Source organism: Hippopotamus amphibius, chromosome 8 (assembly GCF_030028045.1).
Source record: "Hippopotamus amphibius kiboko isolate mHipAmp2 chromosome 8, mHipAmp2.hap2, whole genome shotgun sequence".
Lineage (NCBI taxonomy): Eukaryota > Metazoa > Chordata > Mammalia > Artiodactyla > Hippopotamidae > Hippopotamus > Hippopotamus amphibius.
The window spans coordinates 77,444,426-77,469,697 of record NC_080193.1 but is presented as its reverse complement, the minus strand read 5'-3'; the positions used below and the strand labels follow the sequence as shown (position 1 = coordinate 77,469,697).

At 45.0% G+C, this 25,272-nt stretch overlaps 1 protein-coding gene across 9 annotated transcripts in view; it reads left to right on the top strand.

Annotated features, from left to right (window-relative positions):
* Window positions 1–25,272, top strand: part of ARMC9 (armadillo repeat containing 9) — a 150,412-nt gene that overhangs the window by 32,298 nt on the left and 92,842 nt on the right. For 8 of the 9 annotated variants that reach the window (XR_009055082.1, XR_009055080.1, XR_009055083.1 and 5 more), the window contains exons 9-12: window positions 3,911–4,009; window positions 14,705–14,739; window positions 17,665–17,776; window positions 20,481–20,573. Coding sequence is in view for 5 of the 9 variants with exons in the window: in XM_057745323.1 (XP_057601306.1) it covers window positions 3,911–4,009; window positions 14,705–14,739; window positions 17,665–17,776; window positions 20,481–20,573 (339 nt within the window). In the remaining 4 variants the exon portion in view is untranslated. The remainder of the gene's footprint in view (window positions 1–3,910; window positions 4,010–14,704; window positions 14,740–17,664; window positions 17,777–20,480; window positions 20,574–25,272) is intronic. The other variant, XM_057745326.1, reaches the window with a different exon arrangement.

Sequence of the window (25,272 nt, the reverse complement as noted above, 5' to 3'; positions counted from 1 at the left end):
CTCATGGGCTCTAAAGCGCAGGCTCAATAGTTGTAGCACACAGGCTTAGTTGCTCCACAGCATGGGGGTCTTCCCGGAGCAGGGATCGAACCCCTGTCCGCTGCATTGTCAGCTGGATTCTTAACCCACTATGCCACCTAGAAAGCTCGATCCCTTGATGTTTATGTAATGTCCTTTCTTGTCTCTTGTAACGTTTTTTATTTTAAAGTCTATTTTATCTGAGTATTGCTACTCTAGCTTGCTTTTGATTTCCATTTGCATGGAATATCTTTTTCCATCTCCTCATTTTCAGTCTGTATGTGTCCCTAGGTCTGAAGTGGGTTTCTTGTAGACAGCATATATATGGGTCTTGTTTTTGTATCCATTCAGCCAGTCTGTGTCTTTTGGTTGGTGCATTTAGTCCATTTACATTCAAGGTAATTGTCGATATGTATGTTCCTATTAGCATTTTCTTAATTGTTTTGTTTTTGTAGATCCTTTTCTTCTCTTATGTTTCCCACTTAGAGAAGTTCCTTTAGCATTTGTTGTAGGGCTGGTTTGGTGGTGCTGAATTCTCTTAGCTGTTGCTTGTCTGTAAAGCTTTTGATTTCTCCGTCAAATCTGAATGAGATCCTTGCTGGGTAGAGTATTCTTGGTTGTAGGTTCTTCCTTTTCATCACTTTAAATATATCATGCTACTCCCTTCTGGCTTGCAGAGTTTCTGCTGAGAAATCAGCTGTTACCCTTATGGGAGTTCCCTTGTATGTTTTGTCATTTTTCCCTTGTTGCTTTTAATAACTTTTCTCTGTCTTTAATTTTTGCCAGTTTGACTACTATATGTCTTGGCATGTTTCTCCTTGGGTTTATCCTGCCTGGGACTCTCTGTGCTTCCTGAACTTGGGTAGCTATTTCCTTTCCCATGTTAGTGAAGTTTTCACCTATAATCTCTTCCAGTATTTTCTCAGGTCCTTCCTCTCTCTCTTCTCCTTCTGGGACCCCTGTAATGCGAATGTTGGTGCATGTAACATTGTCCCAGAGGCCTCTTAGGCTGTCTTCAGTTCTTTTCATTCTTTTTTCTTTATTCGTTTCAGCATCAGTGATGATCACCATTCTGTCTTCCTGGTCACTTATCCTCCCTTCTGCCTCAGTTAATCTGCTATTGGTTCCTTCTAGTATATTTTTCGTTTCAGTTATTGTGTTGCAGATCTCTGTTTGTTTGCTTTTTAATTCTTCTAGGTCTTCGGTAAACTTTTCGATCTTTGCATCCAGTCTTTTTTCAAAGTCCTGGATCATCTTCACCATCATTATTCTGAATTCTTTTTCTGAAAAGGTGCCCATCTCCTCTTCATTTAGTTGTTCTTCTGGGGTTTTATCCTGGCCCTTTATCTGGTACAAAGTCCTCTGCTTTTTCATTTTCTCTATCTTTCTGTGGCTGTGGTTTTCAGTTCCACAAGACGAAATACTGCTGATACTGCATGATACTGTTGTCTGCCCTCTTGTCGGGCATTAAAATTTTGATAGATGTTGCCAAATTATTTCTCCAAAGATTTCAATAATGTCTACCCCCCCCCCACCATATCAGAGTGTCTGTTTCTCCACACACTTGCCAACACTGAACGTGATTTATACTTTGAAATTTTTGCCAGTTTGGTAGGTAAAACTTGGTATTCTGAATATTTCAATTTATATTTCTTTAATTAGGTTTGAGGCCGAATATATTTTCATATGTTTTTGGCCACATATATATTGTCTTGTAGTCATCTGTTTATTCATGTCCTTTCCTCATTTACTTGTTTGAAGTAAGAAAGTGACAGAATCAGATTTCCTTGTTAAAGGAATGACTCTGGTACCAGTTCCAGCATTAGTCAAAAGAGGAAACAGTTTCAGGAGAAAGGGGTTGATCCAAACTCTTGAAAATCACAGAAAACTCTAGAAGTCTAGAACTGAAAAGTGTCCTATGTTTCTGACATTTAGAAGGTCGTTGGTGGTGGCCTTTGCCACGTGAGTTTCATTGGGGTGATGCAGATGGGAGCTCGACTGTGGTGTGTTGATAGATAAAGGGATGGTGAGGCAGCAAACGTCAGCTATTCTGTCAAGGACCTTGGCTGTGAAAGAACATTGAGGGTGGTTAATAGATGAGGACCTAGGGAGCAGAAAGGGGAAGGTATTTTCAAATATGTAATATATTTGGACACGTTTCAAGGTTGTAGGGAAGGAACAGGTATAAAAGGAAAGGTTAAATGTATAGGATGGAAAAGGAATGTTTAAATTTTGGCACTATAGGAATTCAGAGGAAATGGGCTCAGGATGGTGTGGGAGGTGCAGCCTTGAGATGGGGTCCTACTTTGTCTGAGTCACTTATAGGTGAGTGTCGAGGGATGACCAGAGGGACAGTCTTTCTGGTGGCTGAAACAGACCAGACGTTTCCGGGGGCAGACAGGAGTACCATAGGGAGAGAAAAGGGTCTAGCCCAGCATTCCCACTCTTTCCACCTCATCAGTCAGTTGAGCTGTCTTCCTTTTGTGGGGATAAGTGAGTGAGGGGTAGGAAGAGAGCCAAGTCCATCACCATATGGGAGTCCACCACACGAATCACAAGGCTGGGGAAAAGGAGCTTCCCTTTAACAATCAGGCATACGAAAAATTCTGGAAGGAGGTGAAATTGTTAAGAGTAGTTACCTCCAGGGATTGGCTTGTGGGGGCAGGGTGGGGCTGGGGAGAGGTTGTGGCACTCGTACAATTTTTTTTTGCCACGTGGCTTATGGTATCTTAGTTCCCCAATCAGGCACTGAACCCTGGGTCCTTGACAGTGAGAGCACAGAGTCCTAACCACTGGACCACCAGGGAATTCCCTGTTTTTTCTTTTTTCTTTTTCCTTTCCTTCCCTCTCCTCTCCTCTCTTTCCTTCTTTCCTTCATTCTTCTTCCTCTCTCTCTCTTTCTTTCTCTTCCGTCCTTCCTTCCTTCCTTCCTCTCTCTTTCTTCCTTTCTTCCTTTTCTTTTTCTTTTTTGGCATGCTTACATTTTAAATGAGCATGTATTACTTTCATAGAAAAAAAAGATGTTAGATGGAAAGAACACGTTTCAGAGATTACCACCTTAGATATTGGATGTCAATCCTGAATCATGGTAGCTAATGAGAGAAGTATGAGAGATGCTGAAGGAAAAGGCCATAATTGTAGTGGCATTGATGCAACAGTAACCCAGACTCCTGTTGTCGATTGCTGGATAGTTTATAAAATGTCTCCACTCATTCAATAAGCATTTACTGAGCCATGTGTCACCTGCTGGGCTCTCCCATGATGTCATTTACCCCCCTCCCCAGGATGTGGAGTGGAGGCCTCATTCGTTTCATCTGATAGGTCAGGAAAGCAGGAGGCAGAGCTGTTGGTTTTCTCTAGTCGCTGCTTGAACCCAGATCTTCAGATTTTCAATCCGGCATTCTTTCCATCACAATATGGCCACCCAATGACTTTACTGCTTGAATTAACAACAACAAAAAAAAGGTTTAAAATCAACTTACTTTATGGAAATTCCCTGGCAGTCCAGTGGTTTGAACTTGGTACTTTCACTGCTTGAAGGCGCAAGTTCAATTCCCCAAGCCTAGCAGTGCAAAAAAAAAAAAAAAAAAAAAATATATATATATATATATATATATATTTCAGTTTATTTTACGTGACAGCAGGAGTACGTTAAGTGGAATTCTGTAACTTAAAGTATGCTATCCCATGAGCATACCTGTAATGTGTTAGCAGTTTTTTCACCCAGCTCAGTGCTTTAACTCCCTAGAGCTCCAATATTAAAACAAAATCTAATTTCTGAGCCCTCGAAGAGGCTGTTGAGAGTCAGCTCTGACACTGGCTAGGGTGCCTCTCACGGCTCCGGGGATGTTTTGCGGCTTTCACCAGCCACCCACCCTCTGTCCTCCTGCAGATCACCCCCGAGTACCTGCAGAGCGTCTGCATCCGCCTCTTCAGCAATCAGATGCGGCAGAGCCTGGCGCGCAGCGTGGACTTCACGAGGCCCGGCACGGTGAGGCTCTGTGCCCAGATCTGCCCTCAGGTTTCAAAATACTGTAACTTAAAAAAAATGAGAGAGCAGGAAAAAATAACACGTTCAGGAGTCTGCATTTCAGCTGGCTTTGGAGGTCTGTGCCTTCCCAGAAGGCAAAGAAAGCTGTTTTTGGAGTGAGCAGCTAGAAGGCAGCCTCCTGGGGGTGGTGGCGGGAGGCGTGTTTGTCTCTTTCAGGTGGAGCTGCTTATGGGTGCCAGGGCTGGTGATGGCAGCAAGTCAGTAGGAAACGAAGGAAACCTCATCCTGTTTTAAAAATAACTGCCGTGCTGGTATTGTACGGTCTCAGACAGGCGCTTTCTTTTTATCTTTTTTAACTTATGCTTAGAATCATTGCAAATGTACAGAAAAGTTGCAAAAGTAGCCCAAAGGACACTTGTATACCCTTTACCCATATTCACCAACTGCTAGCATTTTACTCATTTGTTTACTTTTTCTTCTCACACACACACACACACACACACACACAATATGTTTTCTGAACCATTTGAGGATAAATTACATATATTATGGCCTTTTTCTCCTAAATACTTGAATGCAGTGTGCATTTCTTAATAGGAATATTCTCTTATATAACCATATGATTATCACTTCAGTAAATTTAATATCAGTACAGTATTTTTACCTAATTAACCCAGTGTGCATTTTCCAGTTTTGTCAGCGGAGCCGTTAACATCCCTTACAGCACCCCCACCCCGGCCCTGTAGCCTGGGGTCAGGTATTACATTGACTTGTCATGTCTCTTCAGCCTCCTTTCATCTGGAACATTCCCCCAGTCTTTCTTTGTTTGACTTTCATGACATTGACATTTTAGAAAAATATAGTCCTTCCTCTCCCTTAAAAATAGAACATTTCTCCTTTTGTGCTTGATGTTTCCTTGTGGTTAGATTCCGGTTTGCATTACGGGCCAAAACACTACGTAGGTGATGTGTCCTTCCTAGGAGAGCTCATCTGGAGACATGTGGAGTTGAGTTGGGTTCTTAACCAGGGGCACGAGTACACCAGTGTCTCCCGAGGAAATTTTCAGAGTTCATGAACCCGTGTCCGGAGAGCGCACACCACCCTGCCGCCTGGTCCAGAGGCTGAGTGTGTGGAGCCAGGCAATTAGGAAGGAAGCGCCAGGTGATCCTGAGGCAGCCCCCAAGGGCCAGAGCCCCAGCTTCAATTAAGTGTTTGCAGATTAATACTAGAGTCTTCCTAAACAGAGGCCTTTTTTAGTTTTAAAATCATCTACCTCATTCTCAAGTGGATTTGAAGCAGCTTATTATTAGGAGAAAGCACAAATATGAGAAATGAAAAAATAGAAGATAAAAATAAAGGAAGAAATTTTGGTTAGAATTCATAGAAACTGAAAGTAAATTGATGGTTGCCCAGGATGGGGGAAGTGGGGAGATACTGGTCAAAGGGTACAGACATCTGGTCTTAAGATGAATAAGCTCTGGGGATGTAACTTACAGCATGATGACTATAGTTAATGATGTTGTATTGTGTGCTTGAAGGTTTCTAAGAGAACAGATCTTAAATGTTCTTATGACAAAGGAAAAAAGGTAACTGTGAGGTGACAGCTGTTAACTAATCTTATTGTTAACTAACATTTCACAATATATACATTTATCAAATTATCACATTGTACACCTTAAACTCACACAATGTTATATGTCAGTTATATCTCAGTAATGCTGAGAGGAAAAAAAGAAAATTGTGGTTAAAGGAAAATGAGAGTAGGAAAAATAAAAGTAAGCTAGGGCTAAGGCCAGTATAAAAAATGCATGTCCAAGATGCAGAGAGTGGACTGGAGGACACGGGGTTGGGGGGGCGGGGGGCAAAGGGGAAGCTGGGATGAAGTGAGAGAGTAGCATAGACATATTTCCACTATCAACTGTAAAATAAATAGCTAGTGGGAAGTTGCTATATAACAAAGGGAGATCAACTCAATGATGGGTGATTCCTTAGAGGGCCAGGACAGGGAGGGTGGGAGGGAGTCACGGGAGGGAGGGGATATGGGGATATATGTATAAATACAGCCAATTCACTTTGGTGTACCTCAAAAGCTGGTGCAAGAGTGTAAAGCAATTCCAATAAAGAGCTTAAAAAAAAATGCATGTCCTAAGTTGCTCTACACCTGGGAGGAAGGCACAGATTTGGCTCTGGGCTTTCTAGTAGCCTGTGCAACAGTTACATGATTTATTTACAAAAGAAGAGAGGGTGATATTCACTGCATCTAAAACAACATTTGTGCTACACCGTGCAGCCTGCAAAGCACAGCAGTAAGATGAACACCCACGAACCCATGACACCCGCCCACAATAGACCATTTCAGTGCTGCTAGCGTCCCTGATGTACCCTTCAGACCGTGAACTTTTTCCAAGTAGTCACATTACTCTTACAATTTAAAAACAAGTCTAAGTACATTTTGTTTTTTTGAAGACTGGAAGGTCAAAAAACTGCTGCATGGGGTTATTCTAGTGCTAAGACCTGAGGAGAGTTCCTCTTGTGAATCTTGGTAGAATAGAAAGGTCATGGTAACGTGGTGAAGAGCCAGCGTCCTCGACCGTGCCTTGGGGTGCATGTGGAAGTACCACCAGGCTGCCGCTGTGTCGGCTGTGCCACACGTGGACAGTGGAGGGTAGGAGCTGCGGAGTCTGTGCTTTAGGATAGGGCTGCAGAGATGTCCACATACAGAAATCTTAGCGAGTTGGCCATTTTTAAAATGTCAGAAAAGCACATAGACGTCTGAGTTTCGAAAAAGTAACTCCCTCATGGGCCCTCTGGGTTGAGGGGCTTCAAGCCACATCCCTGAGGACTGGCTGAGTTGACCTCTGTGCCCAGTATATGCTTAGCTGTAAGTCATCAGCCTGAGGATAACATTAAGGATCAGAGTGTGTTTACCAAAAACAATGGCTTTCTAGCAGTAATTAGCATAGCAGGACCTGTGTCTAATAAGAGCACTTCTTTCCTCCCTCGCTTCCATTTATACATTAATTCAGTAAATAGTTAGTGTTCTTCAGGTTTGTTTATAAAACCCATCCTGTCTTATCCTGGCTGTTGGTGGAGTGCTGCATCCAGCATATTTAAAACTGATATAGGGTCTCTCGTGGTGGTCCAGTGGTCAAGACTCTGTGCTTCCACTGCAGGGGGCATAGGTTCAATCCCTGGTTGGAGAACTAAGATCCTGCATGCCTCAGGCATGACCAAAAAAAAAACCAAAAACCAAAACCAAAACTGATGTCATGTTTAAAAGGAGCAGTATGAAAGAGGATGGGGGAACAGCATATCTGATATTTCATCTCATTAGAAGCTACCTTCATTCGTGAAGAGACTGGTCCTACCATCCTTCCCTGTTATGGTGGCACTAAGGTACAGAGTCCAAGCCTCAGAAACCACAGGAGAAAGGATGAGCTCTGTTTGCCTTAACTTGTAACCATTTTTTTCCTACTGAGTCACTGACTTAGTAACAGGCAATAAAAGCTGCAAACAATCCTTTATTATTCCTAGTATATTTTTCTTATAAGATGATAAGAAGTGTATGAGGGGTCATTATGAAAGTGTAAAAGAATATTGTAGTTGCCTAGGCATGCCTGTAATGTCAGTGATGATATCAGATTTATAATGTATGAAGAGGAAATTAGGATACAATTTAGACCGGATGTCTGGTGACTGAACTGATAGGATACGGGATTTGGAATAAGATTGCTTTTTTATTTTTTTAAGGGAATATATTCTACCCTAAGTTCAAACAGGATGCCATCAATTTCAAGATAAATAGGCAGGCACAGACCAGCCTTCTTTCTAGCCTGGCCAGTTTCAATTCACTGTACTTATAAGGGAGCCTGGCTGGGGCGCATCAGAAAATGGCTGGTATTATAACGTTTAGTACATTTGATACTAGTTTTTAAGTCTGACTGTTCAGAATCTGGCCCTCTGCAATCTCATCACTGTTGAAAGTTCAGAAGGGCTCGGTAAATAGCACAATTCTTCCCCCTGAGTTCTGAACCAGTTGAAAAATATGACAATAGAAAGAAGGAAAAACAGGCTGAAGATGCTGCCACTGATTCTGACAAAGCTTGTATTGGAGAATTTGGATTTTTTTTTTTTTTTTGGTAGGCAGGTGGGTTACCTACTTTTGAGCCCTGGAATTAAAGAAACGTTTTCACCCAGTCGTGGACAGCTGTGGCCAAGCCCTTCCTGTCCGCCCCCTCTACCTGCACCACCAGGGCTTTGCTCTCTGCTCTGCCTCACTGCCCGGGGGAAGGGGTTGCGGGGCGGTGCAAATGCAGTAAGTCACCCCCGCTGGGGGCATGTGTGACGATTACACTGGCGGAGGGCCCCACAGAGGAAACAAGAAGTGTGTTTCCGCCCTACCTTGTTCCCGCCCAGGTAACTGAGTCCAGAAGTCTGCTGCATCGTCAGAGCTGGGCGTCAAATCCGGGTGCTCCCAGGATTGATAATGCTGTATTAAATCCTGAGAAGAAAACTCTCCCAGGTGGCCTCTCCAGTTTGACTGTTTGTCCCCACCCTAACCCCAGGTTTGTCCTGCCGTGGCCCTTAGCAAATCATGCTGCAAACCCTGGGGCCCGTTATTTGCTGGGATATGAGATAAATCTGATTTTATATTGTCAGGAATCTGGTGATAAGTAGTAAAAGGAGAAACTTCTTCCTCAGAGCACAAGAAGGAGAGTTTTTTGTATTCTAAGATTGTACAGGGGATACAAGAATATGTGTTAGCTGGAAGATATACACCAATTTAGCACTAAATGGAGCGAAGCTCAGACCCCTTCCCTCCCTCACACTTACCACATCCCGCCTTCCTCCACAGGTACACTGTTGACTGTTTCATATGATCCTCCAAGCCTTTCAAAGTTATATATAATTGAGATTTTATTACACATATGATTCTGCAGCTGTCTCTTTTAACTTAATGGTACCTTTTTGAGAGTCTTTCATGTCCCTTTTAGCATACTTATATTTCCCTTATCTTTTAGAATTTTAATTTGAGAACAGTATGGTACATTTACCATTCCTCTGGCAGACATTGTCAGTTTTTCACTCCTTCTAATGATGCAGCATCCATCTGTGTGCTGCAAATAGCACTTAAAAGTGCCTTGGTATGTCTTTCTCTTCTTAGCCCCCTGTTTGCAGGGGGCAAGCATGAATGCAGAGACACTCTCAGGGTGGACATCTGAGTGCAGCCCCCTGGGTGAGTCTCTGTTCCCACGCTGTGGCACCTCTGGGCTTGTGATTCATCGGATGGGAACGTTTCCATTTAAACCCATCCTTATTGGAAAAATAGCTGTTTTGGGAATTAACCCTCCCTTTCTTCCACAACTCCAGGTAGGCCCCGTTGGAAATATGTTACTATACTTCCAGGTGTGATAGCATTAAATATATTAAAGGCCCAAGACATGTGAATCTTAGGAGGCATCTACTACCAAAATCAACCATCTTTGTTAGCAATAAAAAGCTACAGGGGGCTGGGGGTGATGGTGGTGGTGGTAGCGGTAACCCTTTTGGGAGGTGGCCTCATGCAGTGGTTCAGGAAGCCTTGCTGTGGCACTGTTCTGCTAAGGAGGGTACTTCCTGAAGCTTCCTGTGGTGTGGACTGTGGCTCTGTAGGTGAAGTTCAGCATCTCCAGCCTTGGTGTTCTCCCTTAGGTGGCTTTCTTAAGTCTTGGCAGGACACCTGCCCTTTCCCTGTGTTGCCACTGCATTTCAAGGCAGCCTTTCTGGGCCCAGCGCTCTGTGTATCAAGGAGGAGGAGTTGCACACCTAGCTCCCCTCTCCCTGCCGCACCTCATACACCAGTACCTGTCGCATACCTGAACGGACCCTGGTGAGGTGAGGATGGAACACCTTTGACCTCAACAGTCATAGGACCGTGATTGACAGAGGGTGACGGTGCCATTAGCTCAGACCTTTTCCCTGATCTCCAAACCCAGACTCAACTGGCCTTCTCCCAGTGAGTGTCTGACAGGCACGTCACACGTTCTGTGTCTAAATGCAACCTCATCTTTTCCTCCACACAGGTGATTCCCCTACCGTATTTCTGTCTCGGAAAATGGCACTCCAGGGACCCAGGGCGTCCTCCGAGGCTCTTCCCTCTCCTCTGCCCTGTGCTCAGGTGGCCATGGGGATGTGAACGGGCTTCCTCCCTCCTGCCCTGCCTCTGCTGCTTTGTGTCTGTTCAGGCTCTCCCTCTTTCTGTCCTGGCTTAAAGCAACACTTCCTGCTGGTCTCAAAGCTCTTAGATATCCCATGGCTCACGCACAGGGGAGCTGGAGTGGCCTTTCAGGTTGTGTCTTATCTGTTTACTTAAGCCCTCACATTTCAGGAAGGAATTAGGTACATACAGGAATCTCATCTTGTTACTCCCTTGCTTAACACCTGTCATTGCTTCCGGTCCAGAGTGGAGTCCCTGGCCCGCCATGATCTGAGGCGCACCTGTCTCTCCAGGCCCGACTCTGGTCGCAGAAACCCCGGGAACCCCAGCCCCCCAGCCCCTGGCACCTCCCCAGGTGTGCGCATTGCTGTGCACCTTGCCTGGCCCCAGGCTCTCAGACACCTGCAGCCTGCGAGGTGGTGAGGCAGGGCCAAGGGCAGTGCCGTCGTGACGTGGTGAGCCTGAGGGGCTCCTGCCTGAGACGCTTCTGTAGAAGTTGCCAACATGTCAGACATTCCGCATCCAGACTTAGCTCCGCCTCCAGATCTCATTCGCACAGTGTTCCATTCCAGCGCTTCCCTCCTGCGGTCACAACCCTGCATCTTCAAGTTGTGCCCGTGCCCCTTCCTGTTATAGAGTTGGCCACAGCAGCCTCCCTTCTCTTTGTGGCGGGGACACCCCTCTGGGTACCGGCTCCCATTGCCTCTCCGTCCCCTGGCCGGCACACATTTCCTCAGGTGTCCCCCTGTGGTTATCTAACCTCTCCTGGACATCATTTCCCATGAGGTCACCTGACAAGGGTCCTGCCTTTGTCCTGCTCCGCACAGGCCGCACCTGGGTTCCGCATTAGTCCCATGTGAGCAGGGCCAGGGAAGAAGGGCTGGCGGCGGACCGGCCTGGTCCAAGGAAGTTTCTGGGCCCCAACGGGGCCTTCCTGGGGCTCGGCAGCTGCTGCAGGTGTCCTCTCAGCTCTTTCTTTGTGACCCTCCCTGGGCTGCACACACCTGCTGCCCGTCCTATGGAGCAGCAGTTTCCAAAGTGTGTGCCTGGAAGCCAGTCCCACAGGATGTCCCTGTCCCCAAACAAACCGTTGATGTCATAAGTTTGAGACACGCTGTATGCTGAGATTCACGACCCTCAGCCATACACTGAATTCTCTGGAGAAGTCCCAAGGTGAAGGACCCCTGCTAACCCAGTGAACCTCTAGTCACTTGTGACCGAGGGAAACTTTCGTCACGTCACACCTCATACCACTTTCTCTAAACACACTTCCTGATGTCATGCGTCATTAGCAAAGCCCCTCATCCTACTGTTGTCACCAAGAGCTGTCCCAGGCTCGTGTGGCCCCAGTAATCCCCTCCCCCACACCGTGACCCTGAGCACTAAGCTCAGGTTCCTTGTCTGCAGCTGAGAAGTGATGGAGCCATAGTTCTGTCCTGTCACTCTCGGCCTAGTTAGCAATTTATTTCTCCCACGCCCAAGTGTTCCAGAGAGCCCTGCCCTGAGCCTGGCATTGTGTAGGTACTGAGTGACTAATTGATGGGTTCATATGTTCCTGGTTCCGCTGGCCTCTGCCTGTGCCCGGAAAGGGTTGCCACATGTTCACACCACTTGTCTGTGCCCACGTCCACTGTGGCCAGGTTGCCGGCTTGGGGGCCTTGCTAAATTCTGTATCAAATTCTATATCATATCCCAGGCCTTGGGGGCCTTACTCTGAGCGCCTGGCGTAAAATCCCAGAAATGACACAGCACCCACTGGGGCTGCAGTCAGGGCCTCCTTAGTGAGGGATGCTCCCTGCGCTTGTCGTCCACACTCAAAATCCAGCGTTAGCTCGAGAGGGAGATCATTCCAACTGATGACTTGGGGTCCTCTCCCAGCTTTCCCTTCCTGGGGCTTCCCTTCCTTGGCCAGGCTGTCATAGCTGTGCCCACCCCTCCTACACACAGAGCAGCGCCCGCAGCTGATGGCAGTGACCTTTAGAAATCCAGTCCAGAGAAAAAGTTGGTCAACAGATCAGAGCAGCCCCTTTAGTGTTCAAATATTCTTATTAACGCCTCCAGCTAGCAGGAAGGAAGCGGTAGATGTCGCCTGCTGTGAGTTCTCCATTCCATGGGCAAGTTTATACTCGGGTGTCAATGTTAAGGTCAACTTCTGCTTCATAACTTTAGCTCAGTACCTCTCAGCTCTAGCATCCTCACCAGCACTGGGAGCTCAGCGTGGACTGGCAGAAAAGGGGCAGCTATGCTGACTCCCATGTGCTCTCGTCAGCGTCTGCACCCACTGGTACGACCCTGCCAGCATCGTGCGGATGAGGCTCGGAGAGCTGCTTGCTCATTGATTCTCCCCAGTAGATGGCAAGCTCTCTGAGAAGAGGGCTTTTGCCTTGCTCACTGATATCAGCAGTGCCTAGCAGAGACCCGTTAGATGGTGGGCAGTCAGTAAGTACTTACTGAATGAAACACCACAGCCTTCTCCTCTCTCGTTAAGAGCAGGGTGGGCCATTCTTCCCTCAGCTCACTGCCAGCTTTAAACAAAAATTTTTTTTACCTGACTGGATAGTAAAGTCTCAGTACTGTTCGACACACTGGCTTTTTTCATGAAAGGGTCAGTTATTACTGCTTTCCAATTAATTTCTTCACAGGGCAAATAGAATGATATAGAATTTAGCAAAAGAGAAAAATATCAGTGTTTTAAAAGTTAGAAAACATTTTCTTAATTACGAAAGAAGGGGGGTGTATGGAGATGAATTTTATTTGTGGAAATATGAATTAGCCAATATCACTAATTTTAAAGTATCGTACCCTTGTGTATAGATTACGCTAGTGTTTTACTGTGGTCATGTCCTTAACTGACTCGTTTCTGGGTGCTTGATTGCCTTCACGTGTTAGACGGGGAATTTAGATGACACTTCAAACTTGTTTTCTGAACTCCTTGCTATTTAAGCCAATAACAGGAATAACAGATAATTTCTTTAGTTAAAAAACAAAAAAATGTCAAGCGTTTAAAAAAGAAAAAAAAGAAAGGAAAGGGAATTCCCTGGTTGTCCAGTGGTTAGAACTCCAGGCTCTCACTGCCAAGGGCCTGGGTTCAGTCCCTGGTCAGGGAACTAGGAGTGCAGAAGCCGCACAGCGTGCCCTCCCCCGCCCCCCCCCCCAAAAAAAAGTCAAGGGTTAAAAAATACAAAAACGTACACGTTCATGAGCCATTTAAAAGCAGAGTTTTCTGCCTTTGAGATGAGAATCTGGGGGTCTGTAAATACTGCGAAGAGAAGCAGTTGAAAACGGGGCTGATTTGTTACATTTAGTTATTAAATCAGTCAGCGATTCTGGAGTGCCCGCTTTTGGAAGTCAGTCTTCATTCATTCATTTATTCAACAAATAAGTCAACTCAAATGGAGATTGAGTGCCTCTGTGGTCCAGGCACTGTGCCAGGTGCTGGGGACATGCAGGTGCTGTATCTCTAGCCCGTGCAGAGCTCGGCGTCTGCTAAAGCAGAAGGCACAGAAATGGCTGCAAAACAGTTACAGCTGAATATGATCAGTGTGGATGACGTTCCGTTCCAGCGCTGTGGGGACGTAAAGGGAACGGTACCACTGCCTGCCCCTTCGGGAAGGGCTCCGCAGACGGCTGAGACGTCCTCTCTTCTCCTCTACTTACTTTTCTCCCCTCGAGTTCTTTTAGACAAATTCCAAACATTCTATCATTTTACCTATAAATAATTCAATATACATCTCTAACAGATAAGGGCTTAAAAAAAAAACTAACCATAGTGCCAAATATAATTAATTCCTTAGTAACATATAATACCAGTGCAGTCCATTTTCACATTTCCTGTCTTCTCTCAAAATGTCTTTTTCAGTTGGTGTGAGTCGGTCCAAACAAGTGCCATTCACAGCATTTGGTTGTTGCTCTATTTTAGTACATGCTTGATACCGCATTGCCTATAGTGGCAAAAACAAAACAAGAAAATGAAATATGGGATGTGCCCATAAAGTAGGCAATGATTTAGCCTATAGGCAGGATTCAAAGGGAGTGGAGTGGGAGGGGGATTGTGAATTTTTTCTATAAACACCTCTAAAGCGTTTGACTTGGTGCACAGTACATGTGTCATTCTTATACTCAAAGATAAAATCTTACTAAAGAAGAAAACCAGGATAATAAAGTGATTTTCATTGCTTTTGTCCTTTATGATGTCTTTGACTAGGCAGCTTTAAGTTCCTCTGGGAGCTTGGTCAGGGTGAACCCACCTGTTTTTTTATAGAGTGCTCCTTAGAGTGGAGTAGCAACAAGCCAGGGTGGGTAGCTTGGGAAACACATCAGTAGGGTATTACTTAACTTGGACTTGGGCTAATTTTTAAATCATATATGATTATGGTTGGACAGTCCTGGTGGATGAAAAACTTTGCAAATCTGTTGGTTTTTTGCCATTACAGTGATTCGGGATCGATGCACTGCTATGTTTAACACGATCTGTTTCCTTCTGTCCCCTTCCCCCTCAGGCTTCAACCATGTTAAGAGCCTCCTTGGCACCCGTGTAAGTAATTGCTCTTAGGAGTTGTTATTAAGGGGAATAGCTATGGGTAGAACTGAAATTCAAAGTAGTTTTAATAAATGCTCTTAATCGCCTAGCTTAGATGAATTCCTTTGATTAAGCTGGAGCTACATGTGGGTATTAAAGAAAATACCAGTAGTTATAAGTAATACTTATAAAATACTTATAAAAGTATCTTTTAAAGTTAATTCTCTTTATGTTGGTGAGGTACCAACAAATGGAAAACATTGTTGAATTGTTCCTGTAGTAGTCTATACAAATTGATTTAATCTCCTATCACAGGGCAGTCAACAGAGCGTTGCAGTGTCTAGATTTTCTGTCCTCTGCTGACTCACACCGTGACCAGGGCCACAGGGTAGTTCTGTGTGTGCCGGAGCGTTCCTATGCAAGTCAGTTAGATTGTCCCCCATGGGGGTATGTGACTCACGGGGCTTCATCAGGCATGTGTGTTGCACTAGCAGGGAGATTGAGAACCTTTGGCATGGACACAAGGCCTGGGGTGGGTTCTGGTGACCCTCTGAGCCAGCCTTGGGTGGCGGGGCAGGGGCGGAGGGGGGGTAGGAGGGTGGGTGCTGTGAGGTTACTCAGACACCTGCAGTTGATATAACATTCCTTCTCCCTCGGTCCTGCCCCGTCTGACATTGACCCTGCACTTTGTTCACTTCCGATGGTGGCTGTAGAATGCCGTGCTTATGAGCACAGACTGCCAGGCTTAAAACCCCCCTCTGCCACTGGCTCTGTGACCTTGGACCACTTTTATAACCTGTCTGTACTTCAGTTTCCTCATGGACCGTGGGAGAGTGGCTAGACCGCAGAGATGGAGGATAGCTAAGCAACTTAGTCGATAATATTGCCATTATTGGCAAGTAAATATGGCCCAAATAGGACAGTTTTTCCTCCTTCCAATAGACACTCCCCAGCTATAGAACGTTATCAAATTTGGCTTTACAAATGGAACCCTTTTTTTTGTCTAGAAAAAGAGCCTATTTGAGTTTTAAGTTAAAAAAATTTTTTCATTTTGAAATAATATCAGAGTTGCAAAATAGTACAATACCCTTCACCCAGATTCCCCAGTATTACTGTTTTACACAAGTCCAGTGCCATTATCAAAATCAGGAAATTAATGCTGAAGCAGTAGTATCATCTAATCTGCAGGCCTTATTCACATTTTACCAGTTGTTCCATTATGTCCTTTCTCTGGTCTGAGAGTCAGTCCAGGATCACATGTTAGTCCTGTCATGTCTTAGGTTTCTTTAATTTGAAATCATTCTTCAGTCTTTGTCTTTCGTGGGCGCAACACTTTTGAAAATACTGGCCAGTTATTTATAATTGGAATTTTTTAAGTAATTATATTAATTTTTAAACTGACAATAGTATCTGCCTCTGGAAAAAAGTCAAAATAATCAATGTGCCACGTACAGGGGTTTACCATTGGCTGTATTAAATACACTCCTCCCCAGGAGTGTTAGCTAAGACCCCATTCAGTGCCTTCTTTCCTGGCTTTTTCTTCCAGGCCCTATAAGGGATCTCATTTTGTTTTTTAAAAACTAACATTAAGGGAATTCCCTGGCAGTCCAGTGGTTGGGACTCTGCGCCTTCACTGTCGAGGGTGTGAGTTTGGTCTGTGGTTGGGAAACTAAGATCCCACAAGCCACGTGGCACAGCCAAAAAAAAAAAATTGGATATAATTTTTTCCTATAATGTGTAATACATGCTTATTTGAGTCTATAGAAACATACGAAGAAGAAAATTTAAGGAACCCCAAATCCTACCTCCTAGAGGTATTAGCTCAGTTTTTACTCCACCCTTAAAAACAAATGAAACCCTGCAGCTTCAGTGTTTTTACTCAATTCTTCATGAATTCTCATTTAATATTAATATTCTCTGCACAATATTAGAAGAATCATATTTTGTTTTGTTTTTAGTTCTTTTTATTTTGAAATAATTACAGATTCACAGGAAGTTGAGTCCTCTAGTGTCTCCCCAGTGGTGACATCCTATCTGACTATAGTACATCAAAACAAGGAAATTAACATTGAGACCGTACAGACATCTTTTAGTTTTCAATTTTTCTATACACTCCAGTCTCCTATTCAACAAAACAAAATGCGAAAATACTTATTTTAGTGACAAGGCATCTGAGGTGATTCCTTTTGTTTCTGGCCAGCCAAATGCAGGTATTGGGTCATCTGTACCATGTAGATCTCTGGACAGATATGTCTCTTAATTGAAACCTGCCTTTGCCTGAAGTCTGACTCGGAGTCCTCGAGGAGGGTTTGCAAATTGTCCTACTTACTACCCATCTCACTGGCACGTCCCCACTGCTGCTTCCTGGCCACATCCTCCTACCTCCCAGAGGGTCAACTATGCACCTCCCCTTCACAGTTGTTTTCTGACCCCTGGTCTGTCCTTCCCATCCCACCAAGCCGGTCCCTCAGGCTTGAGAGGGACAGTGGCTTAGGGTTTCTAGGGAAGACCCTAATGGCCTGCCAACCGACACTAATAGGCTTTGGACTTTGCTCAGGATTCTAAATAGAACTTTGGTGGAAAGTTATGACGCCTCCAAAGTGATTTCATCCCCATGGTGTGGAGCCCTGGCCTATTGTGAATGCGGTGGTTTCTAAACCCATTAGGCAGGGTCTCCTTGTTTTAGGCAAAGTGTTTATAGACCCCGGACCATGCAACAGAAGAGGCAGAGCTGAGCCCGTTGAAGCTGGGGCGGGGAGCCTGGAACCCAGCCCTCTCAGGGTAGGCCTGGAGTTAACACCAGGAGCACAGAGAGCAAGTGGGCCACTGCCCGTCCAGTCTGTCAGAGTAGCTCGAGATGGGACGTCATGATACTCAGGAGGTATAATGAACATGCCCTTTTGCCCTTTTCTTTCTCTTTGAACTTGTGTTGCTGAGTAGGAAATTGAAGGATGTCCCATTACTGCCCTCCTTGGATTATGAGAAACTGAAGAAGGATTTGATTTTGGGGAGTGACCGCTTGAAAGCCTTCTTGTTGCAGGCTCTGCGCTGGGTACGTACCTTTTTCTTGAAGTTTAAAAAAAAAAAAGACCATGCTAGTTTTCTTGGCTGGCTACCTTGCTTATGTCTTTTAACCCATCTTCTCAAAATCTTTCTTCCTGCTGCCTGCTGACACCAAGAGCTTCCGGAGATTGCTGTGGTCTCTTTTTAAAACCCCCAATATTGACGTCGCCGCTGCCACTGCCTTCACTCAGTGATTTGATACCCGATGATTTGCTACATGCAGTTTCAAGGCCCCGGAGTTGTCCCTGTCATCTGGCCCTTCCCTGGTCGTGAGCCAGACTCACCAGCTGGTGGCATCGGCCTCCCTCTCACACTAACCCCGCAGAGATCTCTGGATTTAGGCAGCCCCATGCAGCCACATAAGCAGACATCAGGGGTGAAAACTTAGTAACAGGTCTTTAAGGAAAACAGAGCCTAAATCTAATCTAGTTGCTTTTCTGGGACTTCCCTGGCGGTCCTGTGGTTAAGACCCTGCCCTTCCACTGCAGGGGGTGTGGCTTTGATCCGTGGTTAGAGAACTAAGATCCCGCCAGCAATGTGGCACAGCCAAAAAGAAAAGGGAAAAAAAGCTTTCATTTAAATAAATTAAAAAATGGTTGTTTTTACCTCCGGTTTTCAGATTGATCACAGTTAAGGCAGTGATTCTCAAGCTTTTGGGTCTAGACCTCTTGACACTGTCAAAAATGACTGAGGAATCCAAAGAGCTTTCATTTATGTGAATTTTATCTACCAAAATTTACAGTATTAAAAGTTAAGACTGAGAAAATGTAAAATATATATTTATTAATTCATTTAAGACGAACCACAGTAAACTAAGTACATAACATGCATATTTTTTATGAAAAATAACTTTTCCAAACTAAAAACAGTGAGAAGACTGACATTGTTTTACACTTTTTTTTTTTTTTTTTTTTGGCACACGGGCTTAGTTGCTCCGCAGCATGTGGGATCTTCCTGGAGCTGGGATCGAACCCGTGACCTCTGCATTGGCAGGCGGATTCTTAACCACTGCGCCACCTAGGAAGCCCTGTTTTACACTTTTATGAATTTCTTTAGTGTCTGACTTAATGGAGGACAGCTAGATTCTCATCTCTGCTTCTATGTTTAATTTGTCACAGTGTCATACTTCATATAGCCTCTGAGAGATTGATCATTAAAGAGACAAAATGTATCTTAGTATTATTATGAAAATAACTGTAGCCTTCTAGACCACCCTGCAGGGGTTCTCAAAGTGTAGTCTGGTGAACCCTTCTAGACCCCCAGGTCCCCAGACTACACTTTGAGAACTGCTGGCCTAAGCCAACACTGGTTCACTCTTTAACTGAACAGTCTATTCTAATTCACTCTGCAATAGTGTCAAACCCCTTCATGCATCCCCAAATTTCAGGGTATCGACATCAAAATGCCTTTGAGTGATTTCCATCTCTGGATGAAAAAAACTCTCCTCACTTGCATTCTGATGGTTGGCAGTGCTTCTGGGAATATGGTCTGGAGGAGCACGCTGAGGATGTGGCCAAAGCAGCGGGAAGAGTCCTGTGATCAGTTAGTGTGTCTGCTCTGGTTTTGTTGACTAGAGTGGGTGGGGCGGCACGAGTAACCACTAGTGGCCATCCCTGCTGGGAGGTTTGCCGCTGCTCCAGTTACCAAACTTGGCCTCCCTTTGGCTCTTCCATTATCCACCGGGCACTTGCTGTTGGTCCACGCTACTAAGCCTCTTGGCGAGACAGGGTATTCCTTTGCTGAGTGAATAACATTGTCATAGAACAAGCAGGAAAAATAAACAGATCCTTATCATTCTCTCTGAGACCCCTCCAGCCCCTCACCCCTCCACCCCAACCCAGCAGTAGCCTCCAAACTCAGTAGAAAGGCGGCAGCCCGTAGACGTGACCGTGTAAAGCCCATGGGTGAGGAGACAGGAGCATACCGTCCAGGACTGAAAGGTGGAGGTCCCCAGAGGCCGGTGTCCTGGACAGGCCAGACCCAGCGGCCAAGGAGGGAGGCCCTGGGGAAAGGGAGGACCATATACAAGGAGGGAGGTGCCGGGGTCAGACACACACACACACACACAGTATCCGTGGTGCTGCACACACACACACACACACACACACACAGTATCCGTGGTGCTGCACACACACACACACACACAGACACACACACACACACACACACATATACACACTCCGCGGTGCTGCTGCGCCAGCCCCTGTAGGGTAAGGTGGCTTTGTGGGCCTGGCGCTCGTTCACAGCCCTCCCCATCAGGCACCATACAAATGCACCCTGTGTTTCACAGCTCCCTCAGGTAGACCACATGTCCCCAGCCCGCAGCATGCTCACATTCCCCCGTGCTGCCTAATAGTCTGCTCATCCTTCAGGGACCCACTCTTGAGCCACTTCCGGCCAAAAAAATCCTCTCCAGGTGTTGGCGAGCCCTTCCTTATCTGCTCTGCTCACAATCCAGTCATGTTCCACTCAGTGCTCTGGAGATGATATGTGTAAGTTGACTCCTACATCACCCGTTAGGAAGCAGTTGTAATTTTTTGTTGACTGACTTGCTGGCTGGTTGACCAGCCACCCAGCTGGGTATCACTCATTTTGTTTGGTGAAATGCATCGTTATCCGTGCTGCCTGCTGTGGGAACGCTTCTCTCCACACTGACACTCTGGTCTTGTGGCTGTTGTTTTTCTCCGGCCTAGCGCTTGACCACATCGCACCCTGGAGAGCAGAGGGAGACCGTTCTGCAGGCCTACGTCAGCAACGACCTCTTGGACTGTCACAGCCACAGCCAGGTCGGTGAGAGATGGGCCAGCGCCCAGCCAGGGCCTGCATTTCTGGGAAGGATCTTAGAAAGAGGAGGCTTTCATTTCTATGCATACCTTTAGTCTAATGACTGTATGTCAGCCTGGGGCTTCTGAAATCTGCTGTTCACCCTGGACATTGGCCCACTTTTCACTTCTAATGCAGAGACCTAAACAAGGTGGTACTGCTTGATTCAACTGTGGAGCTCTTTTCTGCCATTTTTCCTTTTCTCTAACTCTCCACTCTTGCCCTCAGCCCACTGCTCACCATGAGTCCTGCAAACTCAGCATGACTTAAGATAGGTAAGGTAGGGAAGCAGATTCAAATTGTTTACATCTGGGTCTGACTTAAAACATGTCTGCAACACTCTTTGAATATAGCTCTGGACCAGATAGGTCTAATGGTGCAGTAGGAAAAGTGTGGGGTTTAGAGGGAGATAAACTGGTTTCAAATCTCTGCTGCACCAGCTATTGGCCAGACACCCTTAAGCAAGTTTCTAAATCCCAAGGAGCTTTCCCACCACCGAGCAGGGGCCATCACCTGCCTCATGAGGCTATTGGGATGGTTGCATGTGGTCACGTGTAGGAAATACTTAACCTGGGGCACAGCGTGGGGGAGTCCATAGGTGGTGGTTCTCCTCCCCACTCCTCACCCTTCTTCCCTGTTCTCAGCACCTGTTATCAGACCGGAGGAGGAGTGAGAGCTTGAACGTGGCCTGTATAGAGAAGATACTGCATCTCATTACTTCAGTTGCATCTTTATCCAAAATGCTCTAAAAACGTCATCTCCCTACTGTTTAGCCTCACAGCATGTGCCCTGAGTGCAGTGTCGATACCTGTTAGGATCACTGATGAAACAGCCCCCAAGAAAGCTCCTTACCCGTAATATGTTGTGTGCACAGGTGGCAACATTTAAGGGTTTTGAGTTTCTTCTTTGTACGCAATCATATTATTCCCATGAAACAGTTAAGTGTGAAAAATAGTCTCTCAAATTCTTATTTTCTTTTACTTCTTTTTCTGTTGGTATTTGTAATGGCATTGAAACCAGCCTATAAGGCATGAAGCAGCTGAATAATACACTGTCATGACTTACAAACTCAAATTCAAAGAGTGAATTCAATACTGATTCTTTCTAAACTGTCATATTTCATTGACTCTAAGATGCAATTTCTCCCCCCATTTTAGGATCTCCCAAATTGGAGGTTATCTGATAGCCGATGACCTGTTATAGTTTAATTGGCAGTGCTATTTTTTTCTTGGTTGTATATAAAAAAAAAAGTCCTCTAATGAAAGGTGTCTTAGGTTTTGTGATATATGATATTTGTCAAAATGCCATAATCTTTATAGCCACTGAAGATGTCATATCTTCCCCAAGTCATTATTTTTAATTGCTATGGATTGTTTATTTTTTTAAATAAGGAATGGGCTGGAGTTATCTTAAGATGTCAGAGCATCTGCGGAGCAGAAAAACTCCTTGGGAAACATGGATGCCATGTCACCATGACACCCAAATGAATGGGGCTGTATATACACCCCATGTTTTGTTTGTTCACTCATCCATCGACAGACACTTGAGTTGCCTCTGTCTGTTGGCGGCTGAGAATGATGCTGCTTTGAACATGGATGTGCACATCCTCACTTGTGTTTAATCAGTTCCTTGCTTTTCTTTATAGTATCCCCATTTGCATATGTAGCCTGAATAATAGAGTGTTTGATTTGGGGTTTGCTGAGTAGCAAGCACCGACCTTGCTCTGCAAGGAAAGGGTACTGTTCCCATGTTAGATGAAGGCACCTAGGGGAAGATAACATGAACGGAATCGCTGGATTATGTTCAGACGTAGCTTCCCTGGGCTCTTAATGGTCCCCTCTGGTGACACTGGTAGTCAGAGTCAGGAGAGAGTCCCGAGAAACTGGCAGGACTAGAAGATGGGCCAGGTACTGGTTATCTGGCAGCAATATGTATGGCCAAGGGGAATGGTGAGCTGCTCTGTAATCTGGCTTTTTAAGCTTGCCTGGTCTATAGACTCCTGGTCTCAGGAGTTGATCACATGAGAACACTTCTGTGGGGTGAAAAGAGTTTGCCCAGCTGATCCACAGAGTGGAAGGGTATGGAAGGGGGAGCTGGCATTTTGTCAACACATGGGCAAGAGTATCCAAGTACGGATGAGTCTGGGCTCATCTTACCCAGGTATTTTGCACTCTGCTTGAAAATATGTTCCATGGTGCACTACTTTGGAACCCTGGCTGTATTTCCTAAACCTGTATAGTCTGTGTCCTAGCAAAACCACTCCTAAGTATAACCCCAACAGAAATGTGTCCGTATGTTCAACTAAAAGATGTATAAGAATGTTCACAGCAGAACTGTTTCTAAGAATCAAAACACTGGCTATAACCCAAATATCCGTCAAGAATAGAATGGATAAATCACCTGTGATATATTTGTAAAATGACATATATTGAGCAATGAGAAGGAGCACACAACATACAACATGGATGAATCTAACAGACATAGTATTGAATGAAAAAAGTCAGATATAAAAGAATACATACTGCATGACTTTATTTATTAAAAAATTTAAAAACATGTAGAACTAACCTACGATATAAGAAGTCGGGAGAGATGTTGCCCTTGATTTGGAAAGGGACCCCAGAAGGGAGTCTGGGGCTTTGGTAATGTCCTCTTTCTTTCTTTTTAATATTTATTAATTATTTATTTGTTTGTTTTGGGCTTTGTCAGGTCTTAGTTGCAGCACATGAGATCTTTTGTTGTGGCTCAGGCACTTCATTGCAGTGCGTGGGCTTCTCTAGTTGTGGCATGTGGGCTCAGTAGCTGCGATGCCTGGGCTTCGTTGCCCCGCAGCATGTGGGATCTTAGTTCCCTGACCAGGGATCAAACCTGCGTCCCCTGCATTGGAAGGTGGATTCTTAACCACTGGACCACCAGGGAGGTCCCAGTAATGTTCTGTTTCTTGATTTGACCACTGGTTACCCATGTGCCCACTTTGTGAAAACTCGTCAAGCTGTATGTATGCTCATGTTCTGTGCAAGGTTCTGTATGGATGTTATATTTCAATAAAAATTTTACCTAAATAAAGATGGTACAATGGCAGTAGGCATCTTGGAGATGACAGCCTTCTGTATGTCACTCTCTTGAGTCAGTCATTCAGCATCACTGGTGGCCCTCCACACCTGGGGCGCAGCTGCCTTATAGAATCTCTCTTCACCAAACGTATATTGATTTCTTTCACCCCTTTCCTGAACTGAATCTCTGTTTCCAATATTCTATATTGTCTTCTTGGTGGAGCACAGCCTTTAGTTAATAGCTTCTAGAGAAAGGATGGACGGGAAGTATATTTTTCAAGACTGTGTATCTCTGAAAATATCTTTATTCTTTGTATGGAACTTTGAGTTGTAAATAATTATCCTTCAGAAATTTGAAGATATTCTTCATTGTCTTTAGGTTCCAATGTTGCTGTTGAAAAGTCCAAAGCAATTCTAACTTCTGACCCTTTGCACGTGACCTTTCTTTTTTTCTCTCTAGAAACATGTTGAATCTTTTCTTTTTCACCAGTGTTAGTGAATTTCCCATTGACGTCTTTCATGGTGTGTATTCGTTTCATTGCTTTGAGCACTTCGTGAGCCCTTTCAATCTGACAACTTTAGTTCTGGGAACTTTTCTTGAGTTATTTTGTTGATGATTTCCTCTCTTGTTTTCTCTGTTCGTTCTTTCTGAATGTTGGGCCTCTTGAGCTGGTTCTCTAATTTTCTTATCTTTTCTCTTATATTTTCCATGTTTTTCTTTTTGTTCCACTTTCTGGGAGATTTCCTCATCTTTATTTTCCAACCCTTCTGTTGAGCTTTTCATTTCCTTTTTTTTGGTAGCATTCTGTTGTTTCATGGATACAGTTATATCTCAGGATGTTAGTGGCAAAAATTTGTTCATTTTTAGTTTTCTTCTCCCTGCACAGTCTCATTTCCTCCAAGTTGCTTCTCTCCCCTGTCCCATTTGTTTTGGCCTTATTTTCCATGTTAGAAACTTTCCTTAGGTTCCTGGTAGACCTTGGTTACCTCCTAATGTGTAGAGCACCGGGACTGAAGAGCCAATTGGCAGTTCTGAGGGTGAGGGTCGGGCCTGTAGGCATAGAGGTCCACTGAGGGTGACCCCAGTGGGCCATCTGTTGGGAACCTCTGATTTCAGGATCTTTAGTTCTTTTCCTGTGGGCTGGTCATTTTCCTCCATGAAGCATTTTCTAATCTGCCTAGAAGGTAAGCGTTGCAAGTGTTCCGGGAGCCAGGTAGGGGAAGGGGTTGGGGTAGCTCTCTGGTGAGCATTTATTCCGCTTTTAGGCATCACTCCTGATCCATTTTGGTGTGGAAGCCCTGCTCACCTGTTCCTGGTGTCCTCCGTCCAGAGGCCTTTTGTGTTGCCCTCGAAAGAAAGTGCTCCCAGATGTGTGGTGGGAGGTGCACAGGAGGAAGCTGTGGGGAGCAGCCTGAGGAGGACCTAGCTGCTGCTTCCATGGCTTTCATTCATTCTTCTTGATTTTCTCCCAGTTCTTGAGATTTCTGAGGACTAAGTGACATAAGCTGGGAAATTCCTCATTGCGCATTTAGCGTTCTTGTGTCTGCTAAGTATGTTACCATCCTGCGTTACTGATTCCAAAATTGTGTTGTGGTAGTTTCTTGTGCT